The 21379-nt window shown below is 34.0% G+C and overlaps 1 protein-coding gene across 2 annotated transcripts in view; it reads left to right on the forward strand.

Annotated features, from left to right (window-relative positions):
* LOC124444320 (sushi domain-containing protein 2-like) overlaps positions 1–19678 on the forward strand; it is a 47942-nt gene extending 28264 nt beyond the window's left edge. The window contains exons 7-15 of one of the 2 annotated variants that reach the window (XM_046994901.1): positions 11324–11538; positions 11655–11793; positions 12573–12808; positions 13831–14045; positions 14272–14485; positions 17052–17175; positions 17687–17953; positions 18361–18507; positions 19176–19678. In XM_046994901.1, coding sequence (XP_046850857.1) covers positions 11324–11538; positions 11655–11793; positions 12573–12808; positions 13831–14045; positions 14272–14485; positions 17052–17175; positions 17687–17753 — 1210 coding nt within the window. In that variant the 3' untranslated portion in view covers positions 17754–17953; positions 18361–18507; positions 19176–19678. The remainder of the gene's footprint in view (positions 1–11323; positions 11539–11654; positions 11794–12572; positions 12809–13830; positions 14046–14271; positions 14486–17051; positions 17176–17686; positions 17954–18360; positions 18508–19175) is intronic. The other variant, XM_046994902.1, reaches the window with a different exon arrangement.
* The last annotated feature ends 1701 nt before the right edge of the window (positions 19679–21379 follow it).

Consider the following 21379-nt stretch of genomic DNA (forward strand, 5'->3'; position numbering starts at 1 on the left):
TTGGAGCTATATTTATTAAAACGTTGATCTTAGATCTCGCTTACTTTATAAGCTTGATAGACCTGCAAAGTTTTAGATGTTGATTAATGCTCTAAAATGTTGTTGTATTTTCAAATTTTGGCCTTATAGGAGTTGTTTTTTGTGTTTCTTTTTTAAATACTTTATAATTCCGATTGACGGAAAAGGTTAATGGTCATTTTCCTCTCTTTAAAGTCGATTGAAGCCAAAGTATTTCATATTTGTAATTAGTCAACATATCTTCATTGTTGTATTGATTGTTTTTGGATATAGTCATACATTGAGGGTAAGAAATTAGATTTTCAACCTCCTGGAAAAAAATTGAGATATTTACTGGTTTTCCTCTATCAAACAATATCGAAATCAAAATAAATGCTCGTATCTTATTTTTGTTATGGTCATAAAGACAACACATGATTATAAAGTACTCTTAGCATTATCTTTCGCTTACCAACAAAATTAATTGACTTTAAAAGTCTGATGAGTGTCCTGGAAGAAATGCACTGGGGGAAAATGTAGGGAGCACAAGCAAATTCATTTTGATGGGCGAAATTTTTTACGCTTGCAGAACTCTATCCAGATATTTTGCCTTTTGCTTTCCTCTTTGTTTTTTGGTTTAGGATATCAAAAAGAAATGTATTTCGTTTTCTTTGTCTTTTTTACTATCACTGTTGCAGCCATGCACCAGACAATACATGATTATAAATGTTCAAACTACTAAATGTTCCGCAACAATTTTTTTGTTTACTTGGTAGAGACGTCATGTATAATAATCTCGCATAAGTTTCCGTACGCAGTACGTTTAAAAATGGCTTACTAGTAATGTAACATTATCAAGAAACAGGCTTTCTCCTTGTTTATTAGGCTTCTTTCAACAGATTATTTTAAAACTTTATGATAGCATAAATAGTCAACAAAACAAAATTGGTAAAAAAAGTATACCGCCCTAATCCTTTAAAACAAGGAAGTTCATTTTTTTAAGAAATTGATTTTTTGCTTTGTTTGCGTTGACTCTCAACTATAAACACTTTCACACAGTAGCGGATCCAGCTTTAGGCAAAATAAATTATCACCGCTCATTTTAAATTTAAAACACCTTTATAACAAAGTCATTGGTTATAAATTTCTAAAGAATAAAAAATAACCAATCGATCCCTAAAGTAAGTTATTTTGGCTATAGCTAAATCTGCCCCTGCTTCACAATTAACTAATAAAGTGTTTAAACGATTTTGCATGATAACATAGTCAGGCAGACAGATAGGAAATAAACTTACCGTATCGAGGGGCAATTCTACTATGCCTTCAATTTGAGCTTCATAACCTAGTAATAATGTTTTAAGATGTCGGCAGTGCAAATATCTCTTGTTATCACTTGCTTTTGAGAAAGAAGGAAAACAAATACAAAATTACAACAAACGTCATAAAACTCTTTTATTTACTAAATGATCTTATTTTGAGCTGTTTGCAGCGAAGAAACGTCACCACCAGGTGAGCAATGGCCGACGAACCTTGTGCAATACCGCAAACACAGGAGGGGGGATGCTACAAGCGACGCAGATCGGCATAGGTTGTAAACCTCTCCCCCATGGACGTGATGAGATCGTCAGAAGCAGTTGTAAAAAAATTGTGAAACACAAAGAGAACATAGAGGACATTACCGAGAGTAGCAGCTCCGTCAGATGATGGCACTAACAGACCGACGATAGAAAGAGATGGTGAACAGACTCTCTTCACACCCACTTGACAAAAACAAGACAGATTAGGTGACGAAGTCACTGGAAAAGAAAAATGCCTCGTCCGTATGTAGATTTGTAATAAGACTATGGACCAACCACTGCTCCTGGAAAACACGAGGTGTCATGTGCCGTTGCCAAATCCTGATCATGAAACGACGAGTTAGCTGCATTGCAGTGACGAGGGTCGAAGGCAGAATATGATGGTCATCTGTCGTAATGTCAACAGATCTTGTGGAGCCGTAAATGATGGAGCATGACCCCAAGGACGGCAGTGAAGACGTTGGACATCTTGTCCGACAAACGGAAGCCAAAATGCAGCTGCTACTTTTAAGAAGCACGGACAAACGATTTTCTTGTATAAATGGTGGAAACCAGTCCTAAATACAGCAATCAGCGGGGTAGTCCGTAGTAATCGTCTTGCACTGTCCACAGAAGCACTGCGGGACCACTTTGGGTTATTAAATGATCTTTACAATGATATGTTAAAATTGATTTGGCAGGAAATTAGTGGAAATAATCCATCTTCAAAAGCATCAAAATGTAAGACATGACTATTGCTTCCAAAATGGTGTTCAAAATAATCCACTTGAAAAGTTCGATGTACAAATGCTCACTTAACGATATTTCAAACTGGATCAGATTAGAAATCTAACTTGTCATGTTTATCACTGCCAAATATGTCAATTTTGTGTCCATCATCCTCGTTTTGTATGACGTTTGTGCATGGACTGCGATTGCAGATGTCAGTACATTTAAGTCCATTCGCCATACATATGCACATATTGTTTTGACATCGTGACTTCTTGATACCACAGGCTAAAAATTCGAGTATGGAGTCAGGTGCTGGTTTCTGGCTCATCTAGTGACTTCTTAACTTCCCATTCACAAACATCCATCCACGGCCTTCTGGCGTTGGAGACAATTCATTACATGGCATGATAATGCTGATTTCCATGTACAAGTTACGTAATTTTCCCGTTTACAATGCAGTAGCAATTCATCTTTTGTTAGTGGAGGTTTATGCGATTCTGGGATCTTACTCTTGGTGCATAATTTTCTGTAGCGCGCTTCGTTAATATTCTGACAAGATTTAACACCATATAGTTCAGCAACCATTTCTTGAACTGTCGGAAAAAGCTTTTCATCAAAGTTGAAAACCTCACCAATTTTCTTAATCTTCAAAACACCAAAGAACGCACTTGTTGAATCACAACCAGTAACTGCATGACGAGCTGGCAAAGCGTTAGACATTACTTCATCAAGACTTTCGTAAATTTTTGAAACAGAAAGATTCTCTTCATTCCTTTTAATGCAAGTTCAACATATAAATTAGAGCAAATTCGCTCTTTGTAGTAGACAGCCAAGATTGCAACATCGCTGTCAACAGTTGAGATGCATATACCAGGACTGATATTGGTTTGAGTAGCATGCAGGCAACAAAGAAACATCTTAGTGTCTGCTTCTTTTCGGTTGGAGCGAAAGTTAACTTCTTTTCTTGACACTACTTTGTTATTTGCTACTTCTAGTTGATAACGTTCACTTTCAACGGTTACAAATACACTTCGTTCTGAGATTGTGGCTTTGAAGTGCTCGAGATCCGACCAATCTTGTAGAAAAAATTTCACAAGATCAACTTTGTTATTGCTATCACTTAGGTACTGTTTGAATTGCTTGGATCGTTTCTGGTCCCTTCTTGACAGCTGAACTCGAATGCTTTCTAAATTTGCAGGTCGTTTGCGTTCACTACCTTTTAAAGATTTGTCAAAATATTAGTCTGTGACAAAATATATGATTTTACCAGAACTAGAGTTGATGCGTTTCAAGACATATTCGGACATTTCGCCAAATGCTATTAAACGTACAGAGGCTAGCTTCTGAATGATGACCACACCATCAAATACTCTTACACAAGCAACTAGAAGGGAATCTACCATGGAATCTTCTACATCTTTCTCAACACTGTCCAGCAGCTTAGATTTAACAGCTTTTACATAACCTCCATCAGCAGTGGCTAAAGACCAAGGAAGAGGACCAAGAGAATAGGTGATCACTTCTCTCAACGAAACATCGCGCTTGCCACATATGACTAATAATCGAGCAAATAAATCACGATCCGCTTTTAATGTTAAGCTTTTATCTTTAACGACGCATGATTTCTTAATTTTGATCGCTGCAAACGTCTTTAGCATCATTTTCTGAATTGGTGCAAACAGATCTTCGTCGTTTGATTCAATTCGTTTCACAAAGAAGTTGCGTAGTGCTTCTTTCCCTTTTTTTCAGCATTAATCATGTCGTTCTTAATATCATCGCCTCATTGTAATCCAGAACTCAAAAGTAAGAGGCAAGTATTTTCTTTAAACGGTGTCCCCCACTCCGTAAGAAGATCATAACTGCGAAGAACGCAATTTTCGTCGTGCAGCATTCGCTTTCTTCCAAGATCTTTTCTCATAGATTTACCATCGGACATTCCTAGGAACTCATCCATCCTTGATTGACACTTTGCAGCAATATGACTGGTTAATACCCATCTTTCATCTGTTCCTTCTGATGTACTATAGCCAACAATTCCACCTGCAGATTTTTGCTCTTTGTTGATTGTTTGCTCTAAAGCTTGATCTGATTATATCATGTTGAATCTTCCTGGTGGCCTCCTGACAGAAATATGACCTGCTTCAAACTCTTGGTGTATAGCAGGATGTGTTTCTGGAAGCTTTTTCATAGTTACCAGGTATTTTGTCAGAAAGCGTGCGCAGTTGGGAAAGATCATAGCCAAACATCCAGGGAAGAATTTTTCTGTCGATTGCAGATGCAATTTCCATTTGCTCGGCTTGATTGATCCTGAAAAATAAAGTAATATCTGCACCATACTCAAAAATGACGACCACACAGATGCTGTTGGACCAAGAGAACCATTTAAGACAGAATCTTCATAGTTTTGTAACTCATCGAGCAGATTAGCGTGATGTAGGCTAAGGTTTTCTATGAGTTGCTTTGTTGGAGAGGAAAGGAATTTTTCTAACTCAACTGAGTTGACTAATCTTTTATAAAGTTCATTCGTCTGCTCTGTTTGGTTGTTTATCGAATGTTTAAAACTATCAATCATGAGTCATTTGAAAGCCTCGCACAGGTATTTTAGGATTCGCATTGCGTTGTTATAATGCTTTCCTCTAAGCATTTGGTCAACAAAAGATCCACCAAGAAGAATTGCCTCGATAACGATGTCGCAAAGACCAGCATCAGCAAACCTCTTTCCGATAGCAGCAATGAATATAGACATTGTATGAAACCCGCCAAGCCGCAAAATAACGAATTTCTTAAGATCTATGTACCTTGGATTCATTAAAACATCCACAGCCTTAGGGCATATTGCAATATCTAGCAACCATCTGTTTCGACCAAACCAAGTTTTTCTGCCTTCACCTTTTATTGACTGAGGAGTTCCAGAACAGTATCATCGGACGTTGGAGATTTGTTAATCCACGGCAGGTTTCCAATTTTATGGTAGCTGTTGCTGTCATTGTCGCACAACAAAAAATTAAAGCCTTTCCAACTTGGTATCTGCTGCTCGAAATTTGTTTAATTGACTTGAGTTCTGGCGATGAACCAAAGCTTATCAAAAATGTATGAGCGTTTTACTTCGTCCGTGTGCATGCATAGATGTATGCTAGTCGTGACTTCTGTATTTTTGCACTTCACCTGAACGTACAAAGGTATCTCTGTAAGAAGTGGTTGGAACTTTTTCGTTTTTTCTTTCATGAATGACTGTGGAGACACTATGGCGTCTACAGAAGAGGGCTGGGACTCATTTATTACAACATCTGATGGCTGCATGACAATGTCATTTGTACAGTGCAAACTATGCCCTTTGAGACTTTTGGGATTTATGTCGTTGTTATCCCAAACAAAAGTGACGAATTGAGATGGCTGAATAATGGCTGGAGAGAAGGACCTGTGAACTTGGTCTTTTGAATGTTCCATATCCAGAGAAGTTTCAAAAATAAGCACATCATCATAAGACATCCCGTGGCCAAACTTTTGTGTCCAGTTTATATCTTTTTTGGAGCCAGTCTTTCTTTTGATGCAGAAAGGAAAGGTTGTATGCTTTGACCATCGTTGGCGTGGTAGATCAGATCTTGTACAATTGAAGACACTAAACGCATCACATTTGCGGATTTCGTTGATTTATTAGTGAGGACTCCTTGCAAAAAACATGTTGTTAACATTGGAATTTCTGTTTCTTTGTACGGAAGCTCTTGCTCTGGTGGTGGCCAGCTTCTAAAAGTACCGGGAGTTTCTAATAATTCTTTACGTATTTCATGGGCAACTTGCATCGTTTTCTCCTCCAGCGATAAGTCGTCCCATTTATAGTTCAATAACTTTGCCTTAACAGCCACTTCAACTAACTGCCCCTTTTCAACATTGTTATTAGACAATACTCACTGCCGTACTTTGAGCACCAAAACGCAACTTTTGAACCAAAAGATTTCTGGATCTTATCTTTAAGCCTCTGTATTTTTGATGAGCTAAGCTGATGTTCAGCACCAAATAAACCTTCTGTAATTTCTAAATATTTCTTAGTTATTTCTTAGGAGTTTTTTGTGCTTTTGGCGGTGAAATACTCACATCGACTTCATACGGTATATTTTTTCGTTTTCTAGACATGATTTGTCAGACAATACATGCAACCAATGCAACATGCCAGGCGAACATACAGTTTTTAGGTAGTTTATATTAAGTATGCTAAAGTGCCGCTGATCAAAATAGCCAAGTCTCACTTCTTCCTGCAAAATTATTCAAAAATCGTGGCGCCTCTCAAAACAAACCAAACGCTGTCGGTAAAAGTTATTAGTCGGACCTTTTGTTCTCAAGAACATTTTTGCTCGCCGACTTCTTCACACGTTTTTTAAAGGTGTTTATGTACAATTCTAGTATAAAATGAATTTGCCCCTAGGTATGGTAAGTTTTTACTCAATTTTCTTCATTTATCTGCCTGACTAACATCTCTGAAAAACATATAAAGTCAATTGAACATTGCTTACCTGAAGATTAAAAATTTATTTTGTAACAGGATATAACCGTGACTTTTTGTAGAAAATGCTATAAAGTTTGCGCGTGGTTTGAAAAGCCCACAAGATAATGCTGATGGTACTGATACAGCAGGGTATAAAGAAATCTAATCTTCGAAAAAAAGATTGATTCAAAAACTAAATGAAAACTTGTTGCTTAAGCCCAAATTTCTGCAATATATTTCTTTATGTCTTAAAAAATTTAAAAACAAACTTTGATGCGAAGAAAAAAATCTATATCATATATTTTTATTATCCCAAAGGGGAACTCCACTCAAAAATCACCACTGGCTCATATAGAAGATAGTACTATTTGTAGTTATTCCGTGAAATATTTCTGCTGAATTGAAGAACAAATAGCTGACAGAAACTGGCATTTTATGCAAGCGACGCCATATCATTGCAGACGCAAATAATTCAGCGGCTTGAGTTTGTGACGTGATTGCGTGATGTGAACTGCAAGTTAAAATTAAAAGCCAGAATGCGAAAAAATATTTACAATTTTAAAAATTAAAGTTCATTAAGCTCTTTGGGTGCGAGATTGACAGGTTTATTGATGGTAGTTGGACGGCAAGTGAAATTCTTGGCTACCAATTTAAGCTGAAGAAGTTACAGTTTTGAATTGCTTGTCTTAATGCAAGAAAACAAGAGCGACAAAAAGATACAAATAATGTGCCTGCTATTCGTCTGGGAAATGATGATATTCTCTCCAACACCATTGTACAAGCTGACGATAAGCTACTTGATGTGGCAATTTATGTTTTTGCCCATATCGTATGTAGAGTTTCTGTTTCAATGTTGTTTGTATCAATACAAAGCATTCTGAGTATTTAATAGATTTCGGCGCACGCAACAGCAAATTTAGGCATAAAGTAAATTTCAATCATCATTTATCAGTATTTGCAGAAATGGCCTTAATATTGTGGTTCTCATCTTCTTGACGTCTTTAAGACCACTTAGAGACCACCAGACGACTTAAACTGTAGCTTTAATCGTCTTAGCTCAAATTAGTAGCCAACAATTTCATTTGTTTGTCGACGATCATCTATAGACTCATTAAGACTCTCACCAAAATAGCTCAATGAACTTTCTTCATAAAAATTTTAGATATTTTTGTTCATGTTTTCATTTACTGGGCTCGTGGCACATCTGGCAATGTGTCTGTAAACCTAGCCCGGGTTGACCAAAGCCATGTGAGGGAAATTTGGTAGAGGAAACTATGTCCTCGGATGGACTGTATCTGCATCTGCAATGTTGCAGCCTTGTCACAAATGTGTCACGCTGATATCAGCGTTGTAGTTGCGTGAAAGGTACGAGTGATTGTAGTCTGATCAGCTGCCTTCACTATAATTTAAGTAACCAGGATGTTCCACTTCGTGGAACCCTCATATGTCGAAATCGACGGAGTCCATTATTATTATATAATGTGTTGATAAAAACAATGGCATATGCTGTTCGAATCACACAATAAGGTCACAAATTGAAGCCGTTTGAAAAAACCGCAACTACATTAATATGGCGTAAAATTACAAAACAATTCAAACTTTTGTGAGCTATTTCTCCATTATTTTTAACAATTGAGCTGAAATATTTTACAGAATAGCAACAAGTAGTTATATTGTACAGATCAGCCAATGTTAATTTTTGAGTTGAAGGATGTATCACTTCGTCGTGTGCATGAAAAGAATCAGTCAGACTTCCATGTGTGTCGAATATTTTAATGGCAACATGCATTATTATGTCACATAGCGTGAAACGCGCGTTTCATTTTGGTCTTAGTAATTACGCAAATGAAAACATTGCATTATGACCAGTAGTGAAAGAGAGTTTACTACCGTTTTTAGTAACGTGTCTGATTCAAGAAGTACGACTTAAGGCCCTATATAGTTCTTTTGAAAACTCTTGACCGTGTCGTCAAAAGTCTTCTAGCTCAGAACGTCTCAGTGAGCCTACGGTAAACGATGTTTTGTCAGCAGAACGATCAGGGGTTTCTGATGTGTTTACATTTTGTTTGCTGGTTGCTTTTCAAACAACAAAAGAAATCTTGAGCTTTCTTTTCACAATTTCCTTGGAGGCAAATTAAGAAGTCTCCAGATCTTAAAAAGAAGTGGATCATAAATGGATTTTTATCCAAAGTCCAGGCACCGAGTGTGTTCTCTACACTTCCAAGGTGGACGTAAGACCTGCTTAAGTCAATTTCCAACTATTGTTCCAAAAGATATAAAACTTTCTTAAACTTATCTTCGGCCAATTAAAAAGCAAGAAAAAGGATGCCTTTTGTAGGAGTTACAAAACATTTGAAAACAAGCAGATTGTTTTCTGATGAGTCCATAGTTGATGCTGCTGTAAGGACCATAGAGCTCACTTCTTTAAAAGATAAATTATCTCAACGTTTAGCACGGATAAAAAAATTTAGGATGGAAAATCATCAGCTGAAAGCTGAAAATAGGCAGCAAAAGCTTGATTTTGAGCATCTGATGGAGCAAACAAATAACGATAACTTTTCATTGGATTTCCTTAAAAATAATGACAAGATTTTCAGGTTTTACACTGGAATCCAAGACTACTCCATATTTAAACGTCAGTTTGAATCGTTTGGTCCTAAAGGGAGTAGTTATTTTATTATGGATGCAATACTAAGCTATTCCAAGTTTACCTCAGATGATGTGAATAAACGTAGTTCGGAAAAATCTCTAACTGCTGAGCAAGAATTCTTTATTGTGCTTTTTTAGTTTCAGTTGCGTCCGATGGGAAAAGACTTAGCAACAATGGTTGGCTTGTTTTTATCACATATTCAAAGTATCTTTACCACTTAGATTGACTTTTTCCGTTCAAGGTTTTGTTCTTACCCAATTTGGCTTCTAGAGATTTAGTCAATTAAACAATGCCTACAGCATTTAAAGAAATGTATCTTTTAACTAGAGTAATCATTGATTGCCCTGAAATTTTTATTGAAACACCAACCTCATGTAGAAGTCAATATGTGACATACTCAAACAATAGCATCACATTACTGCATAGGTTTTATTGGAATTAGTCCAACTGGAACTGTCTCATTTTCTTCAGATCTTTACGTTGGAAGGTGTTTTGACAAACAATTACAAATAACTTTGGTATATTTAGCATGTTAGAGAAGGGAGACTCGATTATGGCTGACAAAGGATTTGACGTAAGAAGAGACTTGCCTTCTGGGGTATTATTAAATAATCCTCCTTTTCTGAGCACAAAGCAAAGAGACTTTCTCTGGATGAAGAAAGAGAAACGCGTAAGATTTCCTCTGTTAGGATTCATGTAGAAAGAAAGCTATTGCAAGAATTAAGAACTTAGAAACTTATTTATGTTTTTTCATATTTCCGTGGCCCCAGATCTTTCCAAAAGTTTAGTAGTTTGTTGTTATTTTATTAACGTTTTGCCCCACTTTTTGTAGAGAAAACATAGACAGTTGTATCTTGTAACAATGCCTTAGTAATCACCCATATGCAGTAAATGTAGTTCAGGAAAATTATTAAAACAACAAAGCAGACTTTGTTATTGTATAAATTTTTCTTTTTTTTAGAGAAGTAAGAATGTAAAAGAAATATAATTATTAAGTAGTTTTGTCTTCCAACATAATATACTTGTATAAATGCATTCAACATGCATGTCAATGTTTGTATGAACAACGATGTTAATCAAATCAATGCTCAAAATGTTTATTACACTCTGGCATTGATAAAAATAGAGATGATTTTCTTTCCGTTTTAATCCAGTTTTTATATTTTTGAGAAAGGAAATCTTGCCACTTTCTACTCCACCATTAATTTTTAAATCTCGAATTGTAAATGGACATTTTACTTCAATACAACCAACAACACGGCCATGTTTTAACATGACCGAATAAGAGCTGAACCCAGGCTAAGGCCATTTATGACTGAATTTGAGTCTACAACTTAAAATATTTTCCTTTACAAAACCATGTTTATATTTTTCAACGGCTTTCGCCTCATTGTCGAAACTCCTTTTTGCAGCACAGACTTTCGTCAGTTGATCACTTTTCCAAAAACTAATGCAGTCAATCTCTTTGAATGCCCATCAAAGTATAGAAGCCCTTTGCTTTGATATTTTCTTGAAAAAAGCACTTGCAGTTTACAATAATCTCTCATGTAAACGCTACATAACATTGCCCCATCAGGTAAGGTAACCCCAGTACCCGAAATCATATAAACGGCCCTTAGTTTTTAGAGGTTTGTTGTATATGCGCACAATAAGTTCATTATACAAGCCAATCAAGAAAAAAGTAAAAATTGATGTAAAAAATATTTACTCCCAGATGATAAAGATTAAATAATTCAATTTGGTATTGTGTTTTGATAGGTATGAAACACTTTAATTGGAAATATTTCTTTTGGAATATTCTAATTCAAATATACTATTTAAAACATTTATGATATTTAACTCAAATATTGAGTTGACAATATACTAAATTAGATATGCAAGTGCAAATAATTGTGATTATTTTTATAGAAACAATACGACAAAAAGAAATTTGAATGACAGACCATCCATCGCCATTGTTAGCATCACAGCTTCTGTTGTTCGACAAAAAAGATTTTTTAAATTTCTTGGCAAACTATTCAAACGACTTTTTAGTCCTATTTTTATGTTGCATGTGGTTGGAGAAATTTACTGCAGAACCTGGCATGCTTTACAAGATGCAAATAAAATTGCAAGATTACAAAGTATGTAAGACAATTTTTGTTCTTAATTTGAAATGACATTTACAATGAAACAAAAAAGAAGTATAGAGCTAATATTTCTTCCAATGCTCATGTTTTTTGTATCTTTTCTTAAACAGATGAGTTACCCGCATGCCCCAGAAGCTTACAGCAAGCAAGAGCAGATGAGCAATTTTTAGAAGACAAAGGAGTGAAAATAATTTTAAGTAAATTTTTTCACCCAGGGAGTGAGTCTTGTTTTCGCTCTCGAAATCCCAGGTAAGTTTTTTCAATACTTTTATTTTCAAATGCACCCTATTTCCTAAATTTTCATTGCCACATGTTTCTTTTGAAATCTTTTTGGTATTCTTGGTAGTTTATAGCCTAAATTAATTTCATTGATTTAAATTTCTATTGTCAAGTAAATGAATAGAGAGCTGAAATGCTTTGATGCAAGTGATGATAAAAATGTAGAAATGTTTGATTACAACAAGCTACAACATTCCAGCCTGAGCTGACAAGCTCCTTTTATTGGTACAAAACCTACTTTATTTTTTAAGTTTGTAAATGTTTTTGCATAGAATTTCTGGCGTGGACATTTTGATTCCGTATGAGTGTTTCATTTCAAATATGTATGTCATTTAAAGCCAGTTGTTTTTAAGTAGACTTTGGTATTTACAAAAACTATGGATGAGTGAATGAAGACTTTGGATTAAATGCTAAAACAAACAGATAAACATTCCATTATTTTCTTAAACTTATTTATTTGTTTATGCCTTTATTTCTTTGAAATGCATGGAACAATGCTCTTATGAATAATCATGAGCATGTGTACTTTAACAACTTATTTAATAGAGCATGCCATTTCTCCAGAAAAGTATTTTGAAAACGTTTGTTATCCTTGGACGACAAATAGACTGCCAAACTTCACGGAAACAGCATTGTGATCGCCCAAAACATATTTTATATAGCGTATAATTTTCTATGAAAGAAGTGAAAAATTTCACTTTTACTTTTGGTGTATAACGATAATTTTTATAAATTTTTTTTTTACTTAGTCCATCAGGAGCTGGTCAGCAGTGTTGTTATGATTCTTTAAATCGATTAATAGTGGGGCCTCCTGGTGGAGGATCACTTGATGTTGTATCGCCAGATAAAAGTACATTCAGTCATTTTTTACAAGATGTCGTGCCCTGGATCGCTTGTTGTAAACTATCACTTTTTGATAATTGTGCAAAATACTATCAAAGACGGCCCTCAGACGATGGATCCAGATATTTAGCTCCTCCTATTGGTGAGTCTTTGCAATGTTAAAGATGTGTATTAGAAATAACGTACATGGTGAAATTTGACAGATTATTTTACGAAATGGTCCAAAATAAGTATAAAAAGAATAACTGAAAATTATGACAAAGACAAATTCTTAAAAACGGCCCTATCATCGAAACACTTAAACTATTTTAAGGTATATTTGCAAAAGAATAACAATAATAGGGAAATATTTTCACGATGCATCACTTGACAAAATACAAGTAAACTACATTCATGACTTCCAGTCCAATTTGTAGGCTGAGTTTAAAAAATCACAAGTCCCCTTTTCATAGAGTGCTTAAGAAACTAAGCCATTTATTATTAATTCACATAAAGGTTCTCAATTCTGCAGATATAAAACTGTTGCTTCATAACATAATTCCACATAAGAGGAACTTTATAGAATCGATCGAGAAAGACACTTTACTTAAATTTTTTGCCAGCTATTGTTATCGCTTTAGTTCACAATAACTTAACCTTTCTGCGTTAAAAATGTTCTATTAAGTGGGGCAGTTATAGACCAATTTTTAGCAAAATCGTTTGTTATATGAGCAAAGCACCAAATTTGGCAGAGCTGTATCATTTCGATCAGTGGTTCATTATGTTGTTTTAATTAGCAAAAGTTGCGAAAAAATGCCAGATTATAATCATCTGCATTATTTTAACTTGGCATATCTAAGGCATGCAAAGTGTTTTTGTAATGCTAGTTTCGGCTTTGGCAGAAAATATCTTTGGAGCCAGGGTCTTGGGCTGTGAGCAAAAACAAAGTAACTTCACAGAATGTTTATTAGTTTAGGAGAAAATGTTCTGAAATATTGTCATCAATAAATAGGCTTTTGTCATAATATAGGAAGGGGTGTACTTCATACATGTAATATTAAAAAGTCTTACCCTTTTCCAGCGTAATCATACTATACAACTAACGAATCTAACCAATATAGTCTCAAATCCACCCATGACCATAAATTTTCTTTTTTATCATACTCTTTTGAATTTCTTTACCAGCTGATACTAGAGGAGATCCACATTTGTCTACGTTTGATGGAACGTTTTACACATTCAATGGATACGGCGAGTATATTCTACTAAATATCGAGAATGGTGAAGAACTAAAATTTCAGGGAAGAATGACATCAATATTGAATTCACGTGGTGCTAGTACAAGAGCTACAGCGTTGACAGCACTGGCAATAAAAAACGCGGAAAGTGATGTTGTGCAGGTAGCCATGTGGAACATAGAAACGTAGTAATAATATCATATGTTTTTTATCAGACAAATCATCATAAGCTCTTTAATTTTATGCTGAAATAAAGCAATCTTTTCTTTGTTATTTTTTCATGTTTTTAATAATAGAAATATACTTCAGTTTTTGAAATAAAAAAACAAAATGCACATAATGTAGCAACATATGGTATCATTTTTAGCAATTCTTTTTTTTAACAAAGGTTGAGTACAACAGCCGACGATCAATTGTTGCATTTGTCAATGGAGGAAAGGTGGAATTTGATGAGCAAAGAAGACTTGATTTCAGCAACGTTTTCATGATTAAACACAATCGAACAGAAATCGGAATTTACTTTTCTTCTGGAGTTTCTGTTGAAATAAAATCAATAGAAACTTTTTTAACCTACCAGATTGCAATCCCAACAACTTTTAAAGGTTATCATCTTTTTATAATACTTGAATGCAACATGACTAAAATTAATGATATTCCTATTTTGAAGTAAGTCATATAGTTTGCAAAGATCACATTGATAAACAGACACTAGAAGTGATTATTCTTAGTTTTTCATATTCATCAGAAATTGGGGAATTTGTCGGAAAAATCTACATGCAAATAATTAAACTAAGTTCTAATTACCTTTTTATGTCGCACAGAAAATGCGTTGGTGATTTTGCTAAACTTCTAAAATCACTAAGCTCGTTGTAATAACACGTTTTTGTTCTTTTTACTTTATTGCTTACTTAATTTTTTAGCTTCTTCTTTAGAGAATAAGTTTTAAGTAAAAAGTAATAATTAACAAACAATAAGCAATAAGTAATAAATACTAAGTAATAAATAGTAAATAAAAAGTAATAAAAAATGAGTAATAGGTAGTAAACACTGACATGTATACTAATTACCTGGACGTACAATCGCATCAAAATTATTATATTTTGTTAAGCGCAAAATGCTGTCAAAAACATGGATGCCGCCATTTCTTATATGGCAAATTCTCGATAAAAATGTAAGCGGAGATGCACAGGCACATGTTTTATAAACTTTCTCCTTCCTCCTGATTTCAACCAACACTATAATCCTATTCTATAATATGTATGCGACGACAAAGAATATTAAAAGTATTATTGCAATCGTAAAATATTTTTAAAACTTCATCAATAGAACATGCTGAAAATGTGTTAGATATACGGTTGTCAAAGATGTGCAAAGAAATGAAACATTTTAGTGGTTTCATGAGACTGCCAGTAAGCAAGATAATTGTTTTCATCGTTCAAAGTGTTCAAATACTTCAGTTTTCAACATTTATTATTTCCTTTTACTCTACATGCGGTGTTATGGCATTTTTTTGGTGAAACTTTTATCACAACGTTATGCTTTAGTTATGGCCCAACCATTTTATTTAATACGGTAAATGCATGCCAGGCGCTGTGAAACTTTTCGAAATGTGCATACCTTGCATCAAACTAATCAAAAAAATTCCCCTATTATGAATTGAGTTTTAGCGATTTATTCTCAGGAAATGGATTAGGGTCTGTTTATAATATTTTTTAGAATATATGATGGGAATTTGAGCATAGTCAACGTTGTGTTGAAATTAAATGCCACACTTGTCAACTACTACAAAAAGATCTTGACCTCCTAGCTCTCAACTCCTAGCTTGTTTTCAAAAAAGTGACACCTTGCAAACAACAAAGGTTTTAAATATGGGCAAAGGTTTGCTCTAAGCTGTACGTTGTCAATGACCTTTGCTGTTTCTGTTAATAAGGTTTGCACTGTAATAGTAAACGATGTTTATAAATCAAAACCTAAGTAAAAGAACTGCTTTAGACAATACTGAGCCAATATTTGCTTCTACCTTAAAATTTTTATTCAAGAAAAGAATTTTACCTTGTGCATAAAAAGTATAGCAATGCCTCAACTGACAAACATTCACCCTTGGTGTAATTCAATATGATCCAAGATTCACATTTGTTCATTGGCTGCAATGAAGTTGAAGGCATAAGAAGCCAAAATGTAAACAATAAACTTGCACACATCTGATGAAGATGAAGTAGAAATAAATAAAATGATTAAATAAATTAAATATGAAATTTATAAACAATTTTGAATTACAAAGTGTGAAGGTGAACCGTTACAAACAAATTGCCGTGGCAAAGTCTTTTTGTTTAATTTTAGTTTCTTAAACAAATTTTTTGTCCAAACTTGATTCTTAACATGTTACAAAATGCCAAAACATTACACGTAATGCACAATTATATTTATGAAACTTGGGAAATATCTTCATTGAGAGATTACTATCGAAACAATTTTGTTTTCATGCAGCAAGAAAAAATGTTATGTCAACAAAGCCAATATGCTACAATTTCGTAAATGATAATTTCTCATAAAAAAATACAGTACTGTTCATCATTTGGTCCTGAGTTGTAATGAATATTTCTCCATGCTATTGCAATAGCTTGCAAAATAGCATTCTGCTACCATACAAGTACAACAGCCAGTATCCTAGCACTTTAGCAGCTTCGCAACAGCAAACATAGTCAAGATATATCTAGCAGTAGACATGCTGTAGCTGTGGGGTTAAACTAAAACTTTTCATGCCTTGTCGACTTCTTTACCTATATATTTTTCGTATTAATGTGTGTATTACATAAAACGCTAGAGCATATCTTCATGATTTAGGTTTCAGTAGTTATTTTTCCTGGTTGTATTTTGTAATTTGTATTGAAACAGTACATTACAGCATTCAAAAATCAGAAGGGAGCGAAGAATAAATATAATTTTTCAAGTAAAAGTTTTTCATCCAAAATTTTCTTTTGGCATCCATGTTTTTGACAACAGTTCCCAGGCCCTGCTGCAAATCCAGTTAGTTTGATAGAAATCAATAGTAGTAAGTAATAAGTAATAAGTAAGTAATATAACATGTAATGAATATAGCAATGATATAAGCGCAAGCTCATCTATTGATTAGGTGTAAGACAAAATTTTTCTACTTTACTATTTTAGGAAAAACGTCTGGCCTTCTTGGATTTTGGGATGGAAGCAAAGAGCGAGAATTTTGTTGCCAAATGGAAGTTTCATTCAAACAAATACAAATTATCGAACGCTTCATTACGAATTTGGTCAAAATGTAGGTTTTACTAATAACAAAAGTGTCAAGTTTAAAACAACATTCGTACTTGCTCGTACAAATATTTTGTTTTTTCTTACAGTGAAAGCATACTTTTATATATATATATATATATATATATTTTAATTATACTAAAAAGGCAAATGATTTATTCTTACTTAAACAAAATAAATTAGGCAATAGAGAACTTTGTTCTAAGGCAAGTACTGTAAGAGATGCTCTTTTTGGCATTTCAATTTCAATATGTCTTCTATTGCTTAAAAAGCATAAAATACATAAATAGGTATTCCTTCCATGTTGGAGATCTACTTCGTGTTAGTTAAATAGTAACGTTGGCTATTATGTTAACACTAATAGTACAACATATCTACATTTAATGATTTCAAAAATGATATGATATGGTGAATAATGGTGAATCATAAACCACAAAAGTGAGCCTCTCTTTTGATATTAGTAAAAAGTGAGAAAGATAATTGCGTAGAATTTTTACTTGCTTTTGGGTTTTGTACAGGGATTGTTCAGCGAAACAAAAGTCTTTTTACATACCATGGTGGGAAAAGTTACGAGTCTTTTGTTGATTATGGATTTACTCCTGTCTTCTTGGATGAAACAAACTTGCATTTCTCCAACCTAAGATTGGAGAGGGAGGCAAACTCTGTTTGTGGCAAAAATAAGGAATGCTTGTTTGACGTTGCTGTTACTGGAAAAGTGAATATCGGTAAGGCAACTTTGGAATCGCTCAGTGAACTCGAAAAAAGAAGAAATCAATCAAAAGTGGGTAAGTAAATTTAGCATAAAATTTAAATATTGTAATAAAACACTAAAAACATACTCTCATATTGCAAGGGCGCAGCATAAATGGTGCTAAAAAAGCCTGTTTTTGAAATAAGCTAAATAGACATTCAAACTTCTCTTACTGTACATTGCAAAATATGAGATTCAAGTATGAAATTCATTCAAATTGCGTTTGCCCTATTTAAGGGATGAATTAAAGTTAAATCGTGCCATTTTTAAAGCACCTTCTATTTTGCTTTTAATTATAGCTCAGCCAGTTTTGGGGGGAATTTTCTTTTCCGTGTATACAAATGCCGTTAGAATGAATTGCTTTTTCGGGTGTACAAATTGTATGAGGCTTAGATTTCATATTTATAATCAGACAAGGAAATGAAATATTCTAAATTTTAGTCTTAGATCCTGTTATATTTGGTTGTGACGGTGTACAGAATAGTGGAAAAACTCCAGATTTTTGTGGTGTTTGTGGAGGCAACAACGCAACATGTACGGATTGTGATGGTCATATACGCTTGGGTTTTGTTAACAATGAATCATGTGGTAAGTTTTTGTTACTTTGAATTGCTGCAAAGTTTCATAATGAAGAATATTTTAGCAATTTAAGAAATTATCGATCCATGGTGATTTTAGCATCAACAAAGCTAAGCAATAGGCGTTAGAATGAATGATTTATAGACTCATGGGAAGCCACCATGGCTTGAGTTGATTAATACGGTAATACATCTTCGAATAAAGTATTGTCAGTGTCTTTAACATGCAAGTATATATAACGTACAACGTACTCGTCAAACAAAATTTTGTTATTATAATATGATCTGGTATAATGCAAATATTGTAAAAATAATTTTGTAGCATTCACGCAATCGTTTTATGTAAACCCTCGTGCAGTCTTGCTATACTTCCTACTTTCTTGTGCAAGGCATGTTTGGTTAATATAATTTGAATTAATTTATTTCATTTTTGAATATTTTAACCAGTTCAATGGCGTAGCCAGCCAAAATATTTCGAATTTTATCTTCCTTTTTTTCAACACACTGCGTGGTATGGTAACGGGTTGAACATATAAGTGAAAACAACTAACCCTACGGAATTTTAAATAATTTGGCTTTTGGAACAATCGATTGGAAAAATTACGTAAAAAAAATATATGTTTTAATGCAGTTACGATAAAATTTGCAAAGATTTTATTCTATATATTTTTGTTTTAGAAGAAGGAAAATCTTTGATGTTTTATCTTCTTGCTGTTGGACTTCCAGTTCTTGGTGGACTTTTATTTTTGGCAATTTTTGGTTTATATTGTATATGCAGCAGAAAGAATTCTAAGAAGTCTGATGCTAGCAACAAGTCTACTGTATCTAGTCACAGTAATAATGCATATCAGTAATAAGTTTCATTCTTATAGTGTTTATCAGCAGCCTTGATATGCTTATTCTCGTCTTATTGGTTTAAGAATATACATTCTGCAGTCAATATTTTCTTTTGTTGAACAGCACTTTTAAATAATTATACATTTTAGTCAATACTTATTAAGTAAAAACTTCCTTCGTTGATTATTAATTTTGTAACCACCAGTAAACATTACGTAATATGTAATTTCATGTTTATTCTTAACTTAATGTATCACAGAATATTTAAATAGCTTTAGAATTCATCTGCATTAATAATCCTTCACATTTTGCTATATATCATTAAAAAACATGCCTTAACGTAACTTTTATGAAGTTCTTTTAAAATACTGTTGGAAAGTTGGTGCGACAAGCTTATCTCATTCTCGTAGTTGGGTCACTGAAATATTCAATAAGCAGCAAAGTCCAATAATGTTAAACCAATCAGCGCTTTTGTTGACAATTTCATGCTGTGAGCCAATCCGAATGCGTTAACAAACTGAAACTTAAACAAAAGAAGAACTTTGTTCAACAAACTTGAAAACGTTTGCAAATGATAAAAGATTGTTTTTCTTAAACTTTGACTTGGGATTTTTTTAATACTAACTCGCAAAATATTTAAGCTCAAAATATGCTATCTTTAAGCTTGTTAATTATTACCCCCTGTCAACCAAATATAGAACGTTTATTACCTAAAAACTGACATGAATTTGTCAAATTCTACGAATAAATATGGAAAAAATTGGGCATCATCTATGACTAGCGATTAACATGCATGTTATTCCTATATGTAAATATCAAGAATGAGATCATTCAATGCGATTATTCAATACAGTCAGCGAATAATAAATAATCTGTCAGTTTCCTGAAGATCGCCTTACGGCGTGAAACTCCGAGTAGCTACAGCAAAAACTTGTCGATTTTATTTCATTTATCTTACGCTCTTCGAATTTATCTCTACACATACCTACATGTGCTTTTAGCTTGTAGACGCTTAGAGCGTCTAATAATAATAATTAGTAATTAGTAAATATGTTAATTGGAGAATATTCCCGGCTAAAAGTGTGCTCAATATTCTATATATTAGATGAGCGTAAGATAAAATGAAATAAAATTGACAAGTTTTTGCTGTCGCTACTCGGAGTTTCAAGTCATTGGGCGATCTTCAGGCAACTGAATGATTATTTATTATTCGCTGACAATATACATTGATTAGAAGGTGTAAGGTTACATGACGACATGCACTAAAGATATCGGAACGTTTATTTAAAATGTTCTTTTTACGTCCTTTTAGGATAAGTAGTCTTTCTTCAAGGCAAAGACGGCAGGTTTTTTGGTTTTTGTTCGGAGGTGGAAGTTGTTTGATGAAGTCCCATTTAATGTTGAAGTTTCGTTTATTTTCTTTCAGTGTCCACGTGTGTTTAGAAAGTTCTGTCTTGTTGCGGTATGTAATGTTCGTAATTGATTTAATGTTGTGTCGTTAGCGTGTCTTAAAAGCGCAGCTTGGACTGAAAATCACAGCGATGACAAACCATGAACGCACAAACTTCCTTGACGTAACCTTTAACATGAGCAACGACACCTACAACCCATATAGAAAACCGAACGACGAGCCTCTTTACATTCACAGATCGTCCAACCACCCACTATCGGTATTACGCCAACTACCCACATCCATCAACAACTAAATTAAGACACTCTCCTCCAGCAAAGATACCTTCGAAAATCCGCACCAATTTACAACCAAGATCTTAAACAAAGCAGCTTCCCAACCAAACTCACCTTTAAACCATCAAACATCAATGCAATCACCACGTGCAACAAAAAACATAACGTCGCTGGGTTTAACCATTTATACAGCAAAAACGTAAAAACACACACCAGCCACGAAAACTTATTGAAAAACATTTCCCACTAAATACTATACTCTCAAAGATATTCAACCGACACACAATACGCGTAAGCTACAGCTGTGGCGAAAATATGAAAGCTTTCATGACCAGACACAACAAGACTATTTTAAAAAG

Source organism: Xenia sp. Carnegie-2017, unplaced genomic scaffold, assembly GCF_021976095.1.
Source record: "Xenia sp. Carnegie-2017 unplaced genomic scaffold, XeniaSp_v1 HiC_scaffold_21, whole genome shotgun sequence".
In the NCBI taxonomy this organism is placed as follows: Eukaryota; Metazoa; Cnidaria; class Anthozoa; order Malacalcyonacea; family Xeniidae; genus Xenia; species Xenia sp. Carnegie-2017.